A 20,620-nucleotide genomic window follows, 5' to 3' on the forward strand; every position below is an offset into this window, starting at 1 on the left:
TCGCTGATGTATGCAGGTTTTCTCACGATGTTATCCTGCACCAATAAGCTAATTTGAACCCGCGACCTCCGAATTGGAAGTCATATCTACTCGGCCACCAACGCTTACCATCCATATACATATAAACTTAAAATATCCTCGTATTTTCAATGTTCGCTAATTCTGTGTTGATGGTTGCGTTTGTTATAGCTCAGTTAGAACTTAATTAAATAAACATTTATTTTGTTGACAATTCTGCATAATGTCGTTATGTTTGTTAAATTAATTATACGCATTGTAATCAGTTTATATTATTTTGTGTTTCAGTGTGTTCGGACGGCAGCGCCGCCCGCGCCAGGGAACAGCTCGCGATGGCTTGTTCCGTGGTGCTCGAGCGCCTCCGTGACGACGCGACTGTTCACAGTGGCGGCAAAACATACGGCTGCGATCACTGTGGCAAGCATTTCACAAACAAGTGTATTTTAAGGAAACACATAAAAGACACGCACTTGTCAACCGAACCAAATCCATTTGAATGCGATTTTTGTAATTCTACGTTTCAAACCAAATTGCTTGTGATGGAACACGAGAAAAGCGAACACGGTGTTACAAATTTCATGTGTGCTGAATGTGAGTATACAACGAGTTCCAAGAAAACCTTGAAGACTCATTTAAAGAGTCACTCTTTAGAGATTAATTTTAATTATAGTCACTGTAGTTACACAAGTTCGTGTAAAGGTGATTTACACAAACACCAAACAAAACACATTGCTGGAAATCCTATTAAGTGTAGCGACTGTGATTTCAAATGCAATGATGAATCAAAACTACGACATCACCAGAAGACGCATTACCGCAAGTACCAGAGAATTATTACTAGAAAAAAACCTTACAAATGTAGTAGCGAATATAAGTGCAGTGCTAGTTCTATATTACGAAAACACAACAAAACACACACTGGCGAGAATCCTTTTCAGTGTAGCTACTGTGATTACAAATGCAGTTGGAAATCACACTTACGACTACACCTGATGATACATACTGGGACCAAACCATTTAAGTGTAACGATTGCGAATACAGTTGCAGGCAGAAAGGACATTTGTTAACACACCAGAGGATTCACACTGGAGAGAAGCCGTACACATGTAGTTATTGCGACTACAAATGCACTCAAAGGAACACCTTACGAGATCACGAAGGGAAACATACTGGCGATAAGCCATTTCATTGCAGCCACTGTGATTACAAATGCAGTAATAAATCACACTTACAACAACACATGATGACACATACTGGGGCGAAGCCATTTAAGTGTAACGATTGCGAATACAGTTGCAGGCAGAAAGGACATTTGTTAACACACCAGAGGATTCATACTGGAGAGAAGCCGTACACATGTAGTTATTGTGACTACAAATGCAGTCAAAGGAATTCCTTACGAGCTCACGAAAGGAAACATACTGGCGATAAGCCATTTCATTGTAGCCACTGTGATTTCAAATGCAGTCAGAAAACAAGTCTTGTAGTTCACCAAAGAATACACACCGGAGAGAAACCGTACACATGTAGTCATTGCGACTACAAGTGCAGTGGTAGTTCAGCCTTACGAAGTCATGAAAGGAGACATACTGGCGATAAGCCATTTCATTGTAGTCACTGTGATTACAAATGCAGTCAGAAAACACATCTTGCAATTCACCAAAGAATACACACTGGAGAGAAACCGTACACATGTAGTTATTGTGACTACAAGTGCAGTCAGAGTCAAACCTTACGAAGACATGAAAAGGCACATACTGGCTAGAAGCCTCTTCTGAGTAGCCATTGCAACAAATGCAGTCAGAAATCAAATTTAAGATTATGGAAGACACCAGACGAAGCATACTACAGCGAAGCCATAACAATGTGACAGTTGCGAAGTGTCGCCAGAATGTAGACTAGCGCAATCACATTCACCAAAAATACATTCAGAAGAGAAGCGATATAGTTGTAGTCTTTAGTAGAAAAAAATACTCATGTACTTAGTCTCCAGACCAGAGAATACACACTGATCAGAAGCGCCATGAATATACCCACAGCAAGTACGCAAGTCGACATGAGAACGCGTTACAAATCCACCTAAGAACACAGCATTTCTTTTAAAAACCCTAGTGTAGTTCAAAAATAGTGAGAAGTGTGATCCGCTAGTTTCCGGTGGAGCATGTGTCGGGTGTGGGCTGTGTGATGTGTGTGTCGTGGTTCCCTTGCATGCGCGTGCACGATGTATTCCCGGTGTCGTGCCGGCGTGTGTCGCGCAGGACGAGCGAGTGCCGTGTGTCGCGGCGAGAATAAATATTATGTCAGTTTTAGTTTCTTAGTTCACGGCCTCCTAGCCTAGTCGGTAGTGACCCTGCCTACGAAGCTGGAGGTCCCGGGTTCGAATCCTGGTAAGGACATTTATTTGTGTGTTCATCACAAATATTTGTTCCTGAGTTATGGATGTTTTCTGTGTATACCGGGTGTGGCCTGTAACACGAGCAAATAATTAATACATAGATTGTACTCCTCAAACGGTGACACATTTGTTCAACAACTTTTAAAAATTATGAAGTATTTAGAGTTCCTATTTTTCATACAAAATAAATATTATCTTCAATGGACGCCATCGCCACGCCATATCATTGTGATTGACGCAGGGGCGTATTTTGAAATTTCGCGTTCCGGGCCAATACGTTTCGCCGCCCCAGAAGCCAGAAGTCAAGGAAGAAAAACAAAATGCAATTCGCCAGGGGCGCCATACGGCTCATATGCCGCCCCTGGCGGATTGGCGCCCCGGGCCATGGCCCGGATGGCCCTAGGGTAAATTCGCCCCTGGATTGACGTTGTTTGTCACGCCTTAAACATAACAAAATTCGCAATGCATTGCGTCTTAGAATAAACTTTAAAGTGCATTAAAAATCAAACCACAAGTTATTTTTAAAAGTTGCTGAACAAATGTTGGTCAGTATGAGGAGTACAGCCTACAGTTTAATTTTTTGCTCGTATTACAAGCCACAGGCTGTATAAGTATTTTATATACATATATCGTCGTCTAGTACCCACAACACAAGCCTTATTGAGCCTACTGTGGGACTAGGCCGATCCGTGTAAAATTGTCCTATAATATTTCTTTATTTATAAATATGTACAGGGTGTTTTTTTATAGTCACCTGCAATAATTTACGAGGTGAATGCTGACACAGCTAATTTTATTAAATACATTTTGCATTAATACATTATTATAAATTGATTTGTGTTTCATTTCAGTAAACTGTCTTGAAAATGATCAAAAATACTAAAACATAAACTTTTGTAAACACAACACAATATCAACATTATTGATATTGTGTTGTGACGATCTTTTTGTGAATGCATTTTATTTTGACATGTAAAATTTAATGTACATTTTCAATAAGAAATAAATGATTCTAAATCTACTCCGTGGTGTTGTGTGTGTAAGTAACACGTGCGGCGTGTAGGGCGCGCGCGCGCACCACGCGGGCGTAGTACCGCGCGGACGCGCGCGCGGCGCGGGGCCGGCGCGGGGAGGTGAAGTCCACAGAGTAGAGACCGAAGCGCGACCTGAGACCACAGTCATGTGATTTATAGATCTTATGACTCCTCTACACGATGGGCCGTGATACTGGCCCATTAAGATGGGCCAGCGAGGGTAGTGGTATCGGATGGCTTATGGCGCGGTGGGATGGCCACGGTGTTGGTTTTTTGTCCGCACATCACAGGAAGGCAGCGATGGTGCATACTCATCTACACGTGGCCCATTCCATAGTGCGTGCTCCAACCATCGCATGGCCATCTCACAGGGCCATCGTGTAGTGGAGCCATTACACATATACCACAACATACATAACACATTAACGTTTGTAAAGGAAGAAGTGCAAAATATTATAATTATACATTACTTAAATACGACGACCCCATAGCCTGCTAGTGTGTGTGTGTGTGTGTTTGGTAGCTAATACTTTCTCTGACTTCAATTTCAAAAAGAAAGAAGTTATGTATTCAGTTGTAGCTATTTGTTCTTGTATGGATAAAGTTACGGATGTCAAATATCAATATTGTTGAATATAGTAGACGTACGTGTATCCAGCCGTCCACTCGAAGTTGTCGAACAGCGTCCAGGCGGCGTAGCCGACCACCCGCACCGCGTCCTCGGCGATGGCCAAGAGAACCTATAGTTCGTTTTTTTAGCATTAGAAATAAGGTAAACAATCTTGATGTGTCTTTTAATTGAAAAACACATTTTAAAAATAAGTTACGGCAAATATGTAAAAATTATGAATCTAATACGATCATTTATATTCTTCTGCTTTCATAAATAATAGTTACAAGTGTACAGATGTAGCGCGTAATTGTTTTCCATCGTATTTTATCGGATACTTTCGTATTTGTCATGCTAATTCAGTCAACCTCAGTACTTTTTGTACCGAGACTGACTGAGATAGCAATAAGACACGTTCGTACGTTTCAGTGCCCATACAACCATCTCCAGTCGCCGTTACGACGCGGTGTTGACACATCTTGTGTCGACACCATCTGTTTCGGTCACAATTCCAGTCGCAGAGTCGTCGCCGTGTCGACACAGTTACCAGAAATGGGGAAGGGTCGACACATGACACAAAGTGACATAAAGTGTGGTCGCCGTGTGCACACATTGTTTCGGGTTTGCGACTACTTTATGCCAAAATCATTCGTTCATTCGTTCATTTTGTTCCTGTCAAATGGAAACTGTCAGATGGAAAAATACTTAAATAATAAAAACTTTTTACAAAAAAAAGCAAACCGACTTCAAAAAGGATGAAATAAAATATTATCCTTTTTGAAGTCTATGCGTTACCAACTGATATGTTTGAAGTCGGTGCCAAGCCAAATTTTGAAGCATACCATGATTTTGGTGCGATTCGATAAGGATGTACCTACGTTGGATTGCCTTACACGACGACAATGAACGTACTTTCTGTAGGTACAGTCGACGTTAAAAATATGTTTACACTTTTCGCCTTATTACAAAGGAGTAAGGTGCAAAAGTGTAAATATATCTTTGACGTCGATTGTATCTAAAGCCCCCTCCAGACTATGCGCGTGAATCGCGGGCGAAGCCGCGAACGCGAGTGTGGAGTCGATTTCGCAGGTCTGCGTTCAGGACTCCACACTCGCGTTCGCGGCTTTGCGCCGCGATTCGCGCACGAGTGTGGAGGAGGCTTAAGAACACACCTCAGAACACACGATCAAACCTTCTTGGCGCAGTCTGTACCATGTTTGTCGGCACATTGGTGGAAATCCAATGCATTTTTTTTCGTCGTATTTTTTAAAGAGCATTTCTTACTAATGCTCGAACAGTCTATAGCACGCAAGTGTGAGATTGGGACTGAGTAATTTCCCGTCCCTTATCCAGAGGACTACATTTCAAAATATAAAACAATTTAAGAAATTTACCTTCTTGCCAAATTTCACCTAAAGCGGTTCAGTTGTTTAGCCTTGAAAAGGCGACAAAGAGGCAGACAAAATTACTTACACATTTGTAATAGGTATTAGTGCAGTTCTAATGGGATTTATAGCCATAAAGCTGATTATTTTGACTGGTATTGTTACTACTTGGCTTGGCACCGACTTCAAACATATCAGTTGGTAACGCATAGACTTCAAAAAGGATAATATTTTATTTCATCCTTTTTGAAGTCGGTTTGCTTTTTTTTGTAAAAAGTTTTTATTTTTCCATTTTTAGTTTTAACGTATTGTTAAGAGCGCGACGCATGAATGAAAAACAAGATCATGTTTAACACTAAATTCGTGTACCTCTTACTTTAATAAATATGTATGTAATCAGGAATTTTCTCGAGTCCGTCTGGGAAATTATAATTCCTGTCACTACTACACTAAATCCATCCTCCGCCCCGCCACTGGCCCAATCCCTCAACGCCCCGATCACTCAACCTCACAGCGCATCAACCCCTGATCCAGGAACCCCTCGACCCTGAACCAGGAATTTTCTCGAGTCCGTCTGGGAAATTATAATTCCTGTCAACTAAATTCATCCGCCCGCCCCGCCACTGACCCAATCCCTCAGCCCCCCGATCACTCAACCTCACAGCACATCAACCCCTAATCCAGGAACCCCTCGATCCTGAACCAGCAACCCTTCAACCGCCATTCCCCGACCCGTTAATCTCTGACCCCTTAACTCCTAACCCTAACCCCCGATCAGTAATAGCCTTACCAGCTTACCACGAGTTTGACATTGATATATTCGCTAGCATGTGTGTAACTTACTTCCTATGCATCTCGCTCGTACTAACCTTAGTGTGAGCGAGATGCATAAAAAGTTACATTTAGATGCATAAGACGTTAGCGAATATGTCAATGTCAAACTCGTGGTAAGGCTACAGTTGCAGTACATCAAATTGGTGGTTTTCGGAAGCAAATGCTCGAGTTACTTTAGAAAACCCCGAAATCACTTAACACGTGCCTTTAAAAATTGAGGAGTTCCCTCAATTCCTCATGGATTCCATCATCAGACCAGAACCAAAAATAATACGGAAACACCGTGGAGGTAACTTCTTCCAAACAAAAAAAGAATTACTCAAATCGGATCACAGGTGCCGGAGTAATCGGTGAACATACTTACATTTAAAGAAATCATCATCATTATCATCAAAATAATCATCATCATCAGGTCTACTTCATCAAATTAGTGGTTTTCGGGAGAAAGTGCTCGAGTTGCTTAAGAAAACGCCCAAAACACCATGCATGTGCCTTTAAAAATTGAGGAGTTCCCTCAATTCCTCATGGATCCCATCATCAGAACAGAACCAAATTAAAATGGGACCAACTCGGAGGTAGCTCCTTTAAAACAAAAAAAGAATTACTCAAATCGGACTACGGATGTCGGAGTAATCGGTGAACGTACATAGAAAAAAAAAAAAAAAATAGCCACAACCGAATACAGAACCTCCTCCTTCTATGAAATTGAAGTCGGTTAAAAATAAGTGACATTAATACGCCATCTCTTAAACGGATTACAAGACGTAATTATATATTGTTTGCATTTATATTACAATATGACTTAAATTATTATGGGGAATTAAACTGCTCGAGTGATTTGATAAACTAAGTGTAATATAATCAACGCGCCACCCCATTGTTTTAGTTTAGCCGGAAATGAAATTGTTTACTTCTCAGTGCCTGTGTTCATAACTATATTATTTGAAGCATTTTTAGTACTTCGATGCGTATACTATACTTAAATAACAGAAATAACGCTTTACATACTACGAAACTTGTTAATTATGATGTATAAATATGGTTCAAGGCTGAGAAATATTGCAGTCACAAATGTTTCGACTTTGTGTCGACTCTGTGTTGACACATGACACGCGCTGTCAAAAGTAATAACAAAGTTACTGGTATGTTACTGGATTTGCAAAATGGCTCCTTGTGTTGATTTGTTTTCAGATATTCTCAAAGTGTAAAAATGCCGTGGTCAGAGATGGGCATTAATCGATTAACTGTTTATTCGACTAATTAATGGAATAAAAAAAGTTAATTCTCAAATTTTAATCGCGATTAGTTTAGTCGACCTAACATAGATTGAAATTGAATTAATCTGAATATTAATCGAATAAATTATCGATTAAATCTCGATTGAAAGTTGACAGGGGGCCATTTTTGTACGTAAAAATAATAGAAATGTCTTGCATGCAGATGGTAGCAAAACACTTTGTCATAAAAGTCGAGATGGGTGTCGATATATAGGTTTTAGGGAGTGCCGATTTCGAAAATAATGACCATTTTGGAATCCGAAATGGCGGCCATGCACTGTGTCATAAAAGTCGTCATGGATGTCGTTTTATACGTTTTAGGGGGCCCCAATTTTGAAAAAGATGACCATTTTGGAATCCAAAATGGCGGCCATGCACTATGCCATAAAAGTCGTCATGGGTGTCGTTTTATAGGTTTTAGGGGGCGCAGATTTCGAAAATGATAACCATTTTGGATTCCAAGATGGCGGCCATGCACTATGTCATAAAAGTCGTCATGGATGTCGTTTTATAGGTTTTAGGGGGCCCCGATTTAGAAAATGATGACCATTTTGAATTAATACGCCATCTCTTAAACGGATTACAAGACGTAATTATATATTGTTTGCATTTATATTACAATATGACTTAAATTATTATGGGGAATTAAACTGCTCGAGTGATTTGATAAACTAAGTGTAATATAATCAACGCGCCACCCCATTGTTTTAGTTTAGCCGGAAATGAAATTGTTTACTTCTCAGTGCCTGTGTTCATAACTATATTATTTGAAGCATTTTTAGTACTTCGATGCGTATACTATACTTAAATAACAGAAATAACGCTTTACATACTACGAAACTTGTTAATTATGATGTATAAATATGGTTCAAGGCTGAGAAATATTGCAGTCACAAATGTTTCGACTTTGTGTCGACTCTGTGTTGACACATGACACGCGCTGTCAAAAGTAATAACAAAGTTACTGGTATGTTACTGGATTTGCAAAATGGCTCCTTGTGTTGATTTGTTTTCAGATATTCTCAAAGTGTAAAAATGCCGTGGTCAGAGATGGGCATTAATCGATTAACTGTTTATTCGACTAATTAATGGAATAAAAAAAGTTAATTCTCAAATTTTAATCGCGATTAGTTTAGTCGACCTAACATAGATTGAAATTGAATTAATCTGAATATTAATCGAATAAATTATCGATTAAATCTCGATTGAAAGTTGACAGGGGGCCATTTTTGTACGTAAAAATAATAGAAATGTCTTGCATGCAGATGGTAGCAAAACACTTTGTCATAAAAGTCGAGATGGGTGTCGATATATAGGTTTTAGGGAGTGCCGATTTCGAAAATAATGACCATTTTGGAATCCGAAATGGCGGCCATGCACTGTGTCATAAAAGTCGTCATGGATGTCGTTTTATACGTTTTAGGGGGCCCCAATTTTGAAAAAGATGACCATTTTGGAATCCAAAATGGCGGCCATGCACTATGCCATAAAAGTCGTCATGGGTGTCGTTTTATAGGTTTTAGGGGGCGCAGATTTCGAAAATGATAACCATTTTGGATTCCAAGATGGCGGCCATGCACTATGTCATAAAAGTCGTCATGGATGTCGTTTTATAGGTTTTAGGGGGCCCCGATTTAGAAAATGATGACCATTTTGAAATCCAAAATGGCGGCCATGCACTATGTCATAAAAGTCGTCATGGGTGTCGTTTTATAGGTTTTGGGGGGCGCAGATTTAGAAAATGATAACCATTTTGTATTCCAAAATGGGGTGTCATTCTGAATCCCTAACAACGTTTGTCCTAAAGTCACTTGCCCTAACTGGTTTGTCCTAATGGGCACATGCCCTAACGATCAATTGTCATATCGATTATTTTCCATAATGTAATGGTTAGCCTAAGACTCATTTGTCCTAAGCATTTGTACCATAACTATCAAGATCCCTAATGATTTTTACCATATTCTTCGAAATCCCTAACAATGTTTGGCATAAAATAATATGCTCTAACTGTTTTGACCTAATGGCTATTGCCCTAATTATCAATTCTCATAGCAGTTACTTTTCCTATTGATCAATTATCATAACAATTACTTTCCATAATGAATGGTAACGAACTGTTGCCACAAAAGTGGGTTAGGTTAGGTTAGAACTGTGACCCTCACAAAAACGAACTGCTGCCACAAAAGTGTGTTAGGTTAGGTTAGAACTGCGACCATTGTAAAAACGAACTGCTGTTAAAACTAGGTTAGGTTAGAAATACGAACCTTGCAAAAACGAACTGCTGCCACAAAAGTGGGTTAGGTTAGGTTAGGTTAGAACTGCGATCCTTGCAAAAACGAACTGTTGCCACAAAAGTGGGTTAGGTTAGGTTAGAACTGTGATCCTCGCAAAAACGAACTGCTGCCACAAAAGTTGGTTAGGTTAGGTTAGGTTGGAACTGCGAGCATTTTAAAAACGAAACCAAATAGGGAAATCAAAATTAGGGCATACGAGTGTTAGGTCAAGCAACGATAGGCTAAGTAAAATTAGGTAACATGATGGTTAGGATATATAATTTTTAGGCCTAACAATAATTAGGCAAAAAAATAATTATGCTACATAACATTAGGATAAATACTCAATATGGAAAGTGCCATTAGGGAAAAACATATTAGGACAAAAAAATATCGGCCATTCGATAATAGGGAAACCAAAATTAGGGTATACGAGTGTTAGAACAACTGATCATTATGACAAACAATATTAGGGAATGCATAAATAGGAGAAAAGACTTTAGGGATTCAGATATAGATCCTCCAAAATGGCGGCCATGCACTATGTCATAAAAGTCGTCATGGGTGTCGTTTTATAGGTTTTAGGGGGCGCAGATTTCGAAAATGATGACCATTTTGGATTCCAAGATGGCGGCCATGCACTATGTCATAAAAGTCGTCATGTATGTCGTTTTATAGGTTTTAGGGGGCCCCGCTTTCGAAAATGATGACCATTTTGGAATCCAAAATGGCGGCCATGCACTGTCATAAAAGTCGTCATGGGTGTCGTTTTATAGGTTTTGGGGGGCGCAGATTTCGAAAATGATGACTATTTTGGATTCCACTTTTATGACAAAATACGTAGCCGCCATCTTGGATTATAAAATGATCATCGTTTTCGAATTCTGCACTCCCTAAAACCTATAAATCGACATCCGTGACGACGCAAGTTATCTTTATTTTCAGATCTAACAAATTGCTACAGAATACAAAGGACAAAAAAGAAGCGAGGAGGTAATGAAACATGCAAAAATACAGATGATTCCTCGACGCAATTGGGTGATTCTTAAATTGTGTCCAGATTTTTTTTGTCATAAATGTTTATATTTTTCACATATTACTAAATCTATGGCAAAAGTTATAATATTGCAATGGATTCCATCGCATGTAGGTATAAGTGGCAATGAGACAGCTGATGCATTAGCAAAACAGGCATGCAGCGATGGCATTGAATTTCACTTGAAACATTATATGGGGGCAATAATGACTGTTTACATTTAGTCAAATTAAAGTGTCGCGAATTGTGGAAGGAATATTTCGACGAGAGATCTAGGGACAAAGGTATTTGGTATAAGACAATACAGCCACAACCCTTTAATTCTCCTTGGATTGATAATAGTGTGTTGTGTAGGCAGGATCTAGTTTTATTATTGAGATTGCGCTCTGGACACATTCCATTGAATAAGTTCGCCTACCTCATGCGTAAAGTGAATTCGGAATTATGCACCTTATGTAATCGCGTCGAGGATGTGTATCATATTTTAATGGAGTGTGTCCGAAATGAGCGACTTAGAAGACAGATATTTCATGACAATGACAGTTCCATTGGGTTATGTAATACCTACCTTTCGAACCCCATGTCTGAGGTTGTTGAAAAGGTACTAAATATTGTTAAGTGCGGTCTGAGGGACAGAAATGTGTGATGTAATTAAACTAGATGTAGCTATTTACTTTCTTTTAACTTTGTTAATTAAGTCTGTTTTTTATGGGGTGACATATTCGTTCAATCGAAAAAGCCCCTTAATAAAGGAAAAAAAAAAAAGTTCCGTGACATTTCGACCTTGTAATTTTTTAAGTAAATGTTTTTGTTTATCTATGAGGATCTCACTAGAATAGTATAATCAAGGTATGTTTATATTTGATGAATGAAATAGTAACGCAAAAAAAAAATATATTTGTGTCTTATATTCCTGCCGAAGACTTTTATTTTACCTTTTCCTTCTACACAAGTTTGGCCAAGTAATAAGAATTTAGGGCACTCAATTTTATTTTCACTTCTACAACAGTAAAGCTACGAGGCCATGTTTTGGTATCGTTTTCGTATAAATTCGCAGTACCAAATTTAGTTAAGGTATCACATTGACACCATTCCGAAGTAAAAACATATAAACTTATTAAAATACTTTCTTTTAAACTCCTCTTCACGCTTAAACTGCTGAACAGTTTTAATTTAAATTTGGTACACATATATTTTGAGTCCCGAGACAGGATATAATAAGTTATCTCAAAAATCACCCTTTAAAGGTGTGAAATGAGGTGTAGGGGGGAATTCAGAATTGACTTCTTGAAGTTAATACTGTTTAAGTTTAGGTTTGAAGTCATGTTTTTTCATCATTTTTAACTAAATCAAAGATGTAGACCATCCCAAATTTCATATAAATCGGTTCAGCGGTTATTGATTTCCCGTACAAATTTCCACGCCACTTTTCACACCTTCAAAAGATGATTTTGGTTATAAGATCTATCCTATGTCCTGTTCCGGGACGCAAACTATTTCTATACCAAATTTCAACGAAATCGGTTCAGCGGTTAAGCGTCAAGAAGAGTTTCAAAAAAACCGGCCAAGTGCGAGTCGGACTCGCGTATTAAGGGTTCCGTACATTAAGTCCGACTCGCGCTTAACTGCACATTTCTAATAGGTTTTCCTGTCATCTATAGGTAAAGAACTATTTTGTGTATTCAGACGGACATACATACAGACGCACGAGTGATCCTATAAGGGTTCCGTTTTTTCCTTTTGAGGTACGGAACCCTAAAAAGATTTATTTTTATTTTGTGGAATGGTGTCAATGTGATATCTTAAATGGATTCAGCACCCCAGATTTATACGAAAACGATACCAAACACGGCCTAGCACCTTCACTGATATAGATATATCAAGATAAAATTGAGAGCCCTAAATAAACTTTCAAGAGCGGATATCTCAAAAACTATTCAACATATCGAAAAAATTGACGGAATAAACTTGTAACAAATTAAATTACCTTTCATTTTGTATAAGTGGCCATGTCGCTGAGATGCATAGTTTCCGAGATATAATCGAAAAACGGGAAAATGGGACCTTCAAAGCCCCCTCTCTCCCCCCCGCTCAAGGGCTACGGCCGGGGACTTTTGATATGTTCACCTCCTAACTTGTCAAACCGAGTTACGGAGTCAAAAATTGTGTTCCGAGCATTTCCCTCTACAACTTTTGGAGCATTCGTTGCCTGACCTAAGTAGCTTATTGAATTTCTTTAAAAACTTTTCTGTAAAAGGTTGACGGGTGTTGGGTGTTTATATGGTTTCGGTCGATTATTATCATTTGCATTGCCCATGATGACTTACTAGAATTACGAGCACACGAGACACTAATAGTAGTTTGACAAACCTTGGTTTTCAAGAGGTATTTTATATTGACATTTGCTGTCACAAATTTGCTGTCAGATTTAGTCGCAAACCGCACGCAAAGTGCACACAAATGTGTCGACACCTTGTTACGGAAAAGTGTAGACACGGCGACGACACTTTGTTTCGAAACAATTCTAGACACATTGTGTGGACTCTGTTACGACACATCTGACATTTAGTTACCACTTTGTGATTCTGCGACTGGAATGGTTATATGGGTGATAATGCGATGGAAAATAATTATGCACTATATATGTAGTGCTACATTCACAAATGGTTTTTTGGAGGTCGCGCTTATCAAGAGTCGGTTATTAAGGCAATGGACGCGTACCTCGAACCTCGTACACATACATCGTCGTATTGTATCATATGTACCTGACAGCCTAGGTAAGAGCAAAGAGAACTTTAAATAGAGACGGATTGTTAAAGTAAATTAAGTCGGCCTAAGTCGCAAACCTCGTAACTCCATTTCAAGGAAATAAGTAATTGCTACCTTGGACAACTTACTTATAGTCGCAAACTCCGTAACTCCCCCGGAGGAGTTACGAGGTTTGCGATTTAGGCCGACGTTATGTAGCTACTATAGCCACAGTAAATTGACTGCCATCTTTCGACAGAAGATTAAAACTTTTAAAACGCCATTTGACTTAGATCCTTATTCTTTCACTGATATGTGTTAAATTTGTTTGTCATCCAGGGCATAAAATCTCATTTAGAAAAGCAAAGATTTGACAATTTTTTAGGGATTGGCAGGGCAAGATGGCGCCATCTGCTAAATACTTCGACCGGCCAAACCGAATTTTACGAATCTTCGTACAAATATCAATGGACTTTGTCACCTGTTCCAAATAGTCCTTGTAGTAGTTCACCCTGTCGCCGTCGTCGAGCTGGTGGCCGGTGTCGGAGTACCCGTTCTCCGTGATCAGGATCTTCACGTCTCCGTACTGATGCTTGATCAGCTTCAGGAGGTTACGGATACCTTCTGGGTTCACCTGCAAGTTGAAGATGGGTTCATTAATGTTCTCCCAAAAACAGGAAGTTGTCAACTCGTCGGGATCATTGCTTTATCGCCGCATGCTTGCAATACGGCCACATCTCAAAATTTATGATTATTGAAGATTCAATCTTAATTTAAAATAATAAAGTTGACTTGACTGATTGGGGGCTGTCCATAAATTACGTCATCGATTTTTGACGATTTTGGACCCCCCCCCCCTATAATCATCCAAAAATCACGCTTCAAATGACCCCATTTCCTCCTACTTCATGCTACCGTCATCCGATGTCCAGACCCCCCCCCTAATTTGAAATGACGTAATTTATGAATAGCCCCTTGGGAAAATATTTTTGTTTTTGAAAGAGCATAATTCACATTAGTTTCCATTGTCATCAAGTTCGGGTGTGATGATGGGATCGTGGAGGAATCGAGGGAACTCTTCCAATATTCAGAAGTGAAATAATTTGGATATTCTGTGATGATAACTCGTGCATTGCCGACAGAGTTGCATTTGAAGAAGTAGAACTGCTGATGAAGACCTGCTTATTGCTTTATAAATTCTGTTTAGGTATTTAAAACGAAGCGCTGGTGGCCTAGCGGTAAGAGCGTGCGACTTGCAATCCTGAGGTCGCGGGTTGAAACCCCGGCTCATACCAGCAACGACTTCTTCGGAACTTATGTACAAAATATAATTTGATTTGATTTATTTATCAGTCGCTTTTCGGTGAAGGAAAACATCGTGAGGAAACCGGACTAATCCCAATTAGGCCTAGATTACCCTCGCTGTCGTAAAAACTAGTGCCTACGTCAATTCATGGGATTAGTTGCCAATCGGACCCAGCCATGCGCCGTGGCGTAATGCCGGGACAACGCCAGGAAGATGACGATGAGTTAAAACGAACCTTCAACCAGGAAGCCGCGGCGGTTTCCCAGTGGGGCCTGGCCTCCAGCACGGCGTCCGCCTCCTCGACGCCGCGCATCATGAAGGAGCCCCGCTCGCCGGGCGCCGCGGCGCGCACCACGCGCGACGTGTAGTGGTTCAGCCCGTAGAAGTCAAACGATCCTTTATAAAAGTAAAATGGGATCAAAAAGGGAAGGGCTGAAGGAGAATTTGGAGATGTTGACGGTCTAGTCAGGTCGGTCATCTCCTGAGTATGCATCGTAAAGCGGCGATATACACGAGTCGAGTTTTGTACTTTCGGTGGTGGTTTGTTATAATTATTTGCGTATTTATTTTTGCGGCGGGAGGGTGGGAATATTAATTGCATGTAAAAATACGCAAGTAAGAGTAAGTATAACAGGTTGGTTAGCACTGATTGACTAGCACGTTATTATTTCGCGGCTTAGCAAAGTAATATTTTTGTTTTAATTAATATGGATTGTCGCGAAGTAAACGCCTGATTCTATTAATCATTTTCGCAATGTATGGCTAACTATCACTTTCAAGTCTAAGCATATGGCCCGTCCGATGGTAAGCTTCAGTCAGCCTAGCCAAGGTGACAATCGCTTGCGCTTCGCCATCCAATCGCTCAGTGTCTCTCTATCACTCTTCCATATTATGGCTCCTCTACACGATGGGCCGGCGGACTCGTGTAGAGGAGCCATTAACGTGACAGTGACAGTTGCGTTTCGTTCGCTAAGTAGCGTTAGCGATTGGCATGTTGTGTACGGGGCCAGTTACCGTATTCGCGTTGCCGACCCTTTAAAAACCTTTGTGAAACAGGCACCCAATCCTACCTCTCAAGAGTTGTATCTCATCTGGGGTGAACGCCGGGAGCCTGGAGCGAGGGTACCCCTCCTTCTTGCTTTTGTCTGCCATATACCTCTCTAAAGCGGGCGGCCAGCCCCCGGCGGCGGAATAGATGGGGTGTGAGTAACGCCCGAACTGGAATAAATAAATAATAGGGGATATCTTACACAGATCAACCTAGCCCTAAACTAAGCAAAGCTTGTACTATGGGTGCTAGGCGACCATATACATACTTATATAGATATATACATATTTTACTATTTATTAACATGTTTGCCTTAAATTAACTTATGCTAACACAAAACACAACTTAAAACTTCCCCCCAAATCACTCCCTTCCGGCATGGTCGCAAAAACGCTTGTGGCGCTGCCCCTCTGCACCTCCAGGCTTAGCCTCTGAGCAAAAGCCAGGCTTAGCCTCTGAGCAAAAACACAGTTCCTATTTTAAAACTAAGGAAATATATGCTTATTGCTTATATGAACGGAGACGCCATGTCTATAATTATCGGTACAAAATAGTCTGCCGTTTTTTGCGGGGGAGGGGCACATCAAATGTATACGTAACGTAAACATAGCCATGTCAGATAAACGTCAGTCCATACATGTGGTTGACATGTGGTTGACCATTGGCCGCCTATTTTCGACAGAGGGGAACGCCTGTTAATGACCACTCCGTTTGGTTATATTCTCTAAGCTTATATGTACCTAGTTTTTATATTTACATTGTAATACTTACTGAATATTCTCTCGCCAGTATTGTAATTTCCAAGTCTTGGTCAGTTTTGGGTTCGAACCACATCTCGTGGTTCACAATCGACAGTTCACCTGACAAATAGTAAGAATCGTATCAGATACCGCGAACCAAGTTCGACGTGCTGCCTCCCTGTCACACTTACGTACAAATTTACAAGTGCGACAGAGAGGCAACACGTCGAACGTGGTTCGCGGTAGTCCCTCAGGTAATAATGTCTAAGAATCACTTCGTTTTCGTCTCCGTGTTATTTGAATGTTTTGGCCTAAAATTCCCGACACAAGTATCTTGATACTTAATGGGAGATTCCAGCCTTTTATGTTTTGTGTATCATGTGTTAAAACCAAAAAAAAAATTGTATAAAATGCCACTTTAACACATTCAGTGCCGAAAACCCGACTATCGGGTATTTTGTGATTTCGTTCAGGCCGGACGACCTGATAATCGGGATCCGCAACCGCGGAACTTCCGCATTATTTTCAACATCCAAAACAATTCGGTACAGGAACGTTTTAGCAGCGGCGTAAGTGCTAAAAGGTAATTTCGTCATTATGTCATTAATTATAACGAAATCGTCTAGATCCAGAAAAGTCGGCCAAGTTACTGTTTTTAGGGTTCCGTACCCAAAGGGTAAAAACGGGACCCTAATATAACGCATCTATATTCTTGCTGAAATACTAAACGTTTCGTTTTTTAAAAATAATTGTCCGCGGATGTGAGCCTTTAAATATCCGCACCCGATAATATATATATACAGGGTGGAACATTTCTAGAGACTGAGCTGAAATGATAGTGTTATTTAAGTGATCTACAATCGAGTTATTATAATAGTAAAGCTGGATTTAAAAGTAAAACAAAATCATTAAAATTACATATTTTTATATCAGTGACAACCCTACAAATTTATTTACATTTTAAATTGACACATGTCATGTCATTCAATAGGATCTAGTTGTTAGGGTTGAAACTTACAGATTTTCGCACTAATGTTTAACAAACTGTATCTCGAAAACCGTTAAGAAAATTAACGTGATTAATAAGTGAAAAATAAAGTACGTGGCCTGAACAATTCCCAGTTTGCGCAAAAGTCCTTCGTTCTGTTCCACCCGATATATATATATAATGCACTTGCCCACCACACTGTAACTGTATAGTCTGTGCGCTTGACTCTTCAACTCACCGCGATATTTGGCCTTAAACTCCTCCTGGTACACCCTGTACGCCCTGGCATGCGCCAGCAGCACATGCTTCGCGCACAACAGCGCCCCGACCTCGTGGTCTCTGACCCCCGGCGCCAGGAGCCCCCTGTAGCCCACATCGCAGATGGAGCCTGGCTCGTTGATGGTGATCCACGTGCTCACGCGGTCAGCGAAGAGGGTGAACGCCACACGTGCGTAGTCCGCAAACCAGTCGACTATGAGGGGGTTCGTCCAGCCTCCTAAGGTGTTCAGTAAGGCGCCATTTATTTGTCATGAATGAATGTAAGATATAACTAGTAACACGTAAGTTTACATATAATTAAGGCTAAGCTTATTTTAAATAATCTCCAAATATAGAGATAGTAACTGAGTTTTGATTGTACAACTAACCTAAAAGAAATAAGAATAGGCCAACCTCCCAACCACCCTGAATTACGTAATAATCTAAAGGAAAAATAAATAGACGTTTGGTTGGTTTTAATAAAAAAAAATTGAACGTTTATTTGTACCTACAAAGGTAATGGAGTGCGTCTAAACTGACTCTGCACCGTATTTAATAGATAGCATAGACTGTGGAAGCATTACTTTACAAAACTCCTCCTTGGCGAAGGTCGCTAAATGTTCAGTCGGAACGCTCAACACAAAAGAATTAAAATCCACACTGTGTCGAGATTCCAACTTCTCGACCCTCAGGACGAATCCGGACTTGACTCGTACATACTTTACGATCTGCTCGACCTTCGTAAGGTAGTGTATTGATTGATAAGATCGCACCGAGTTCCTGTAGTCTCTGTGGCAAGTCCCAGTGGTAGAGCGTGACGAGAGGCGCGACGCCGCGCGCGCGCAGCCCGTCGATGACAGCGCCGTAGTACCGGCGGCCATCTTCGCTCACCTTGTTGCTGAAGCCGAGCGGCAGCAGGCGAGGCCACGATATAGAGAACCTGAGAACGCTCGTTTATATTCATTACAGGCCCCGTAGCCAACGTGCCAATCGCTTACGCTCCGTAGCGATCGAAATGCGACCGTCACTGTCGCACTAATATGGAAGAGTGATAAAGAGACACAAAGCGATTCGATGGCGAAGCGATAGCGATTGTCACCTTGGCTAGGCCGCCAGGTCAATTCTACACCATTTGTCCGATTCTCCGTTCGTCTTGTCGGTCTCCGTTCGTCCATTTCTCAGTTCATCAAGGGTTGAAGCTATTGCAACCGACATATTTTTAAGTTTCGTACTATTTCGAAGCGCTGGTGGCCTAGCGGTAAGAGCGTGCGACTCCTATCAATCCGGAGGTCGCGGGTTCAAACCCCGGCTCGTACCAACGAGTTTTTCGGAACTTATTTACGATTACGAAATATTATTTTATATTTACCAGTTGCTTTTCGGTAAAGGAAAACATCGTGAAGAAACCGGACTAATCCCAAAGCCTAGTTTCTCCTCTGTGTTGGAAGGTCAGATGGCAGTCGCTATCGTAAAAACTAGTGCCTACGTCAAACCATGGGATTAGTTGTCAAGCGGACCCAGGCTGCCATGAGCCGTGGCAAAATGCCGGGATAACGCGAGGAAGAAGATATTTTTAAGTTACGATTTAGGTTTTCTATTTCGCTAAATTATCGTGACTTGGCTAGGCTCCCGCCTGCGAGGTGATAAGGATTATTCACTTGGATACCTGTAGAAGTCCAATCCCATCTCCTGCACCAGTCGCAGGTCTTCCTGCCACAGATGGTAGGAGTCGCATGCCACATCGCCGTTGCTGCGGTCGTATATGTATTCCGGGCGAGAGTGGACCATGCGGTCCCAGATGCTTTCGCCTTTGTCTAAAACATAGGTAAATTTATTACTTCTAAAACAACTTAAATACTTTCGTTTAGTAGTACCACTGTATATATATTGTATGTAAATAAATGTTTTATAAAATACTTATGTACATTCGTGAACCAATTTATTTTCTAACACTAGGACATTCACTAACATTTGAACGCTCACCTGTAGAGAATAACCTAGCAAGCACCAGCGTTGCCAACCTTTTCTGAGAACCCCATGTCATAGCTCATTCCACAACTTGCACGTTCTGGGCAAACACGCAGGTGTCGCTCGAAGCAGACAAAACAATACAATAAAAAAACTATTATTCCAAATCTTATAACATGCAGTATTTTTTTGTATTTTATTTACTTCCATTACATTATATATATATATTTGTTTTATAAAAGCACCCATACAAGTTATTTTAGTTACTTACTACGGAACCCAACACTGAGCATGGCCTACCATGCTCTTGGCCGGTTTTTGAAGTTATAGGTAGGTGTAAGGTAACAGTTTCCATCCTTTAACAACCATGCCAGTTCTCGTTGCGTTGTATAGGGATTGTCAGTCTTCTTTTTCCTCTACTTTAACGCTTTAGCCGACGATAAAGTGGTTTGTTTATCTGATAAAGTATTTGTGACGTTTTGGTTAACAAAAGGTACTACATTGTCGGTTGTCGATAAGGTTGATTTCAAATTGAAGCTATATAGAAATAGCACCGTATTGACAACCGACAAAAAGTACTCTTTTGATTGAGAATGGCACATTTATTATCTTTATTGCTATTCTAAAGCCCCCTCCAGACTATGCGCGCGAATCGCGGGCGAAGCCGCGAACGCGAGTGTGGAGTCGAATTCGCTGTCTGC

General features: G+C 40.5%; 1 protein-coding gene across 1 annotated transcript; it reads right to left on the minus strand.

The window, feature by feature from the left end:
* Nucleotides 1–3,432: 3,432 nt before the first annotated feature.
* On the minus strand, nt 3,433–19,777 carry LOC134800611 (myrosinase 1-like). The gene is made up of 9 exons (XM_063773096.1): nt 19,618–19,777; nt 18,725–18,891; nt 17,932–18,189; nt 16,737–16,825; nt 15,988–16,135; nt 15,153–15,313; nt 14,093–14,245; nt 4,097–4,188; nt 3,433–3,580 (listed from the first exon to the last, which is right to left on the minus strand). The coding sequence occupies exons 1-9, from the start codon at nt 19,737–19,739 to the stop codon at nt 3,433–3,435; spliced, it is 1,338 nt and encodes a 445-aa protein (XP_063629166.1). The 5' UTR covers nt 19,740–19,777.
* Between the last annotated feature and the right edge of the window lie 843 nt (nt 19,778–20,620).

This window comes from Cydia splendana, chromosome 20 (genome assembly GCF_910591565.1).
Source record: "Cydia splendana chromosome 20, ilCydSple1.2, whole genome shotgun sequence".
Lineage (NCBI taxonomy): Eukaryota > Metazoa > Arthropoda > Insecta > Lepidoptera > Tortricidae > Cydia > Cydia splendana.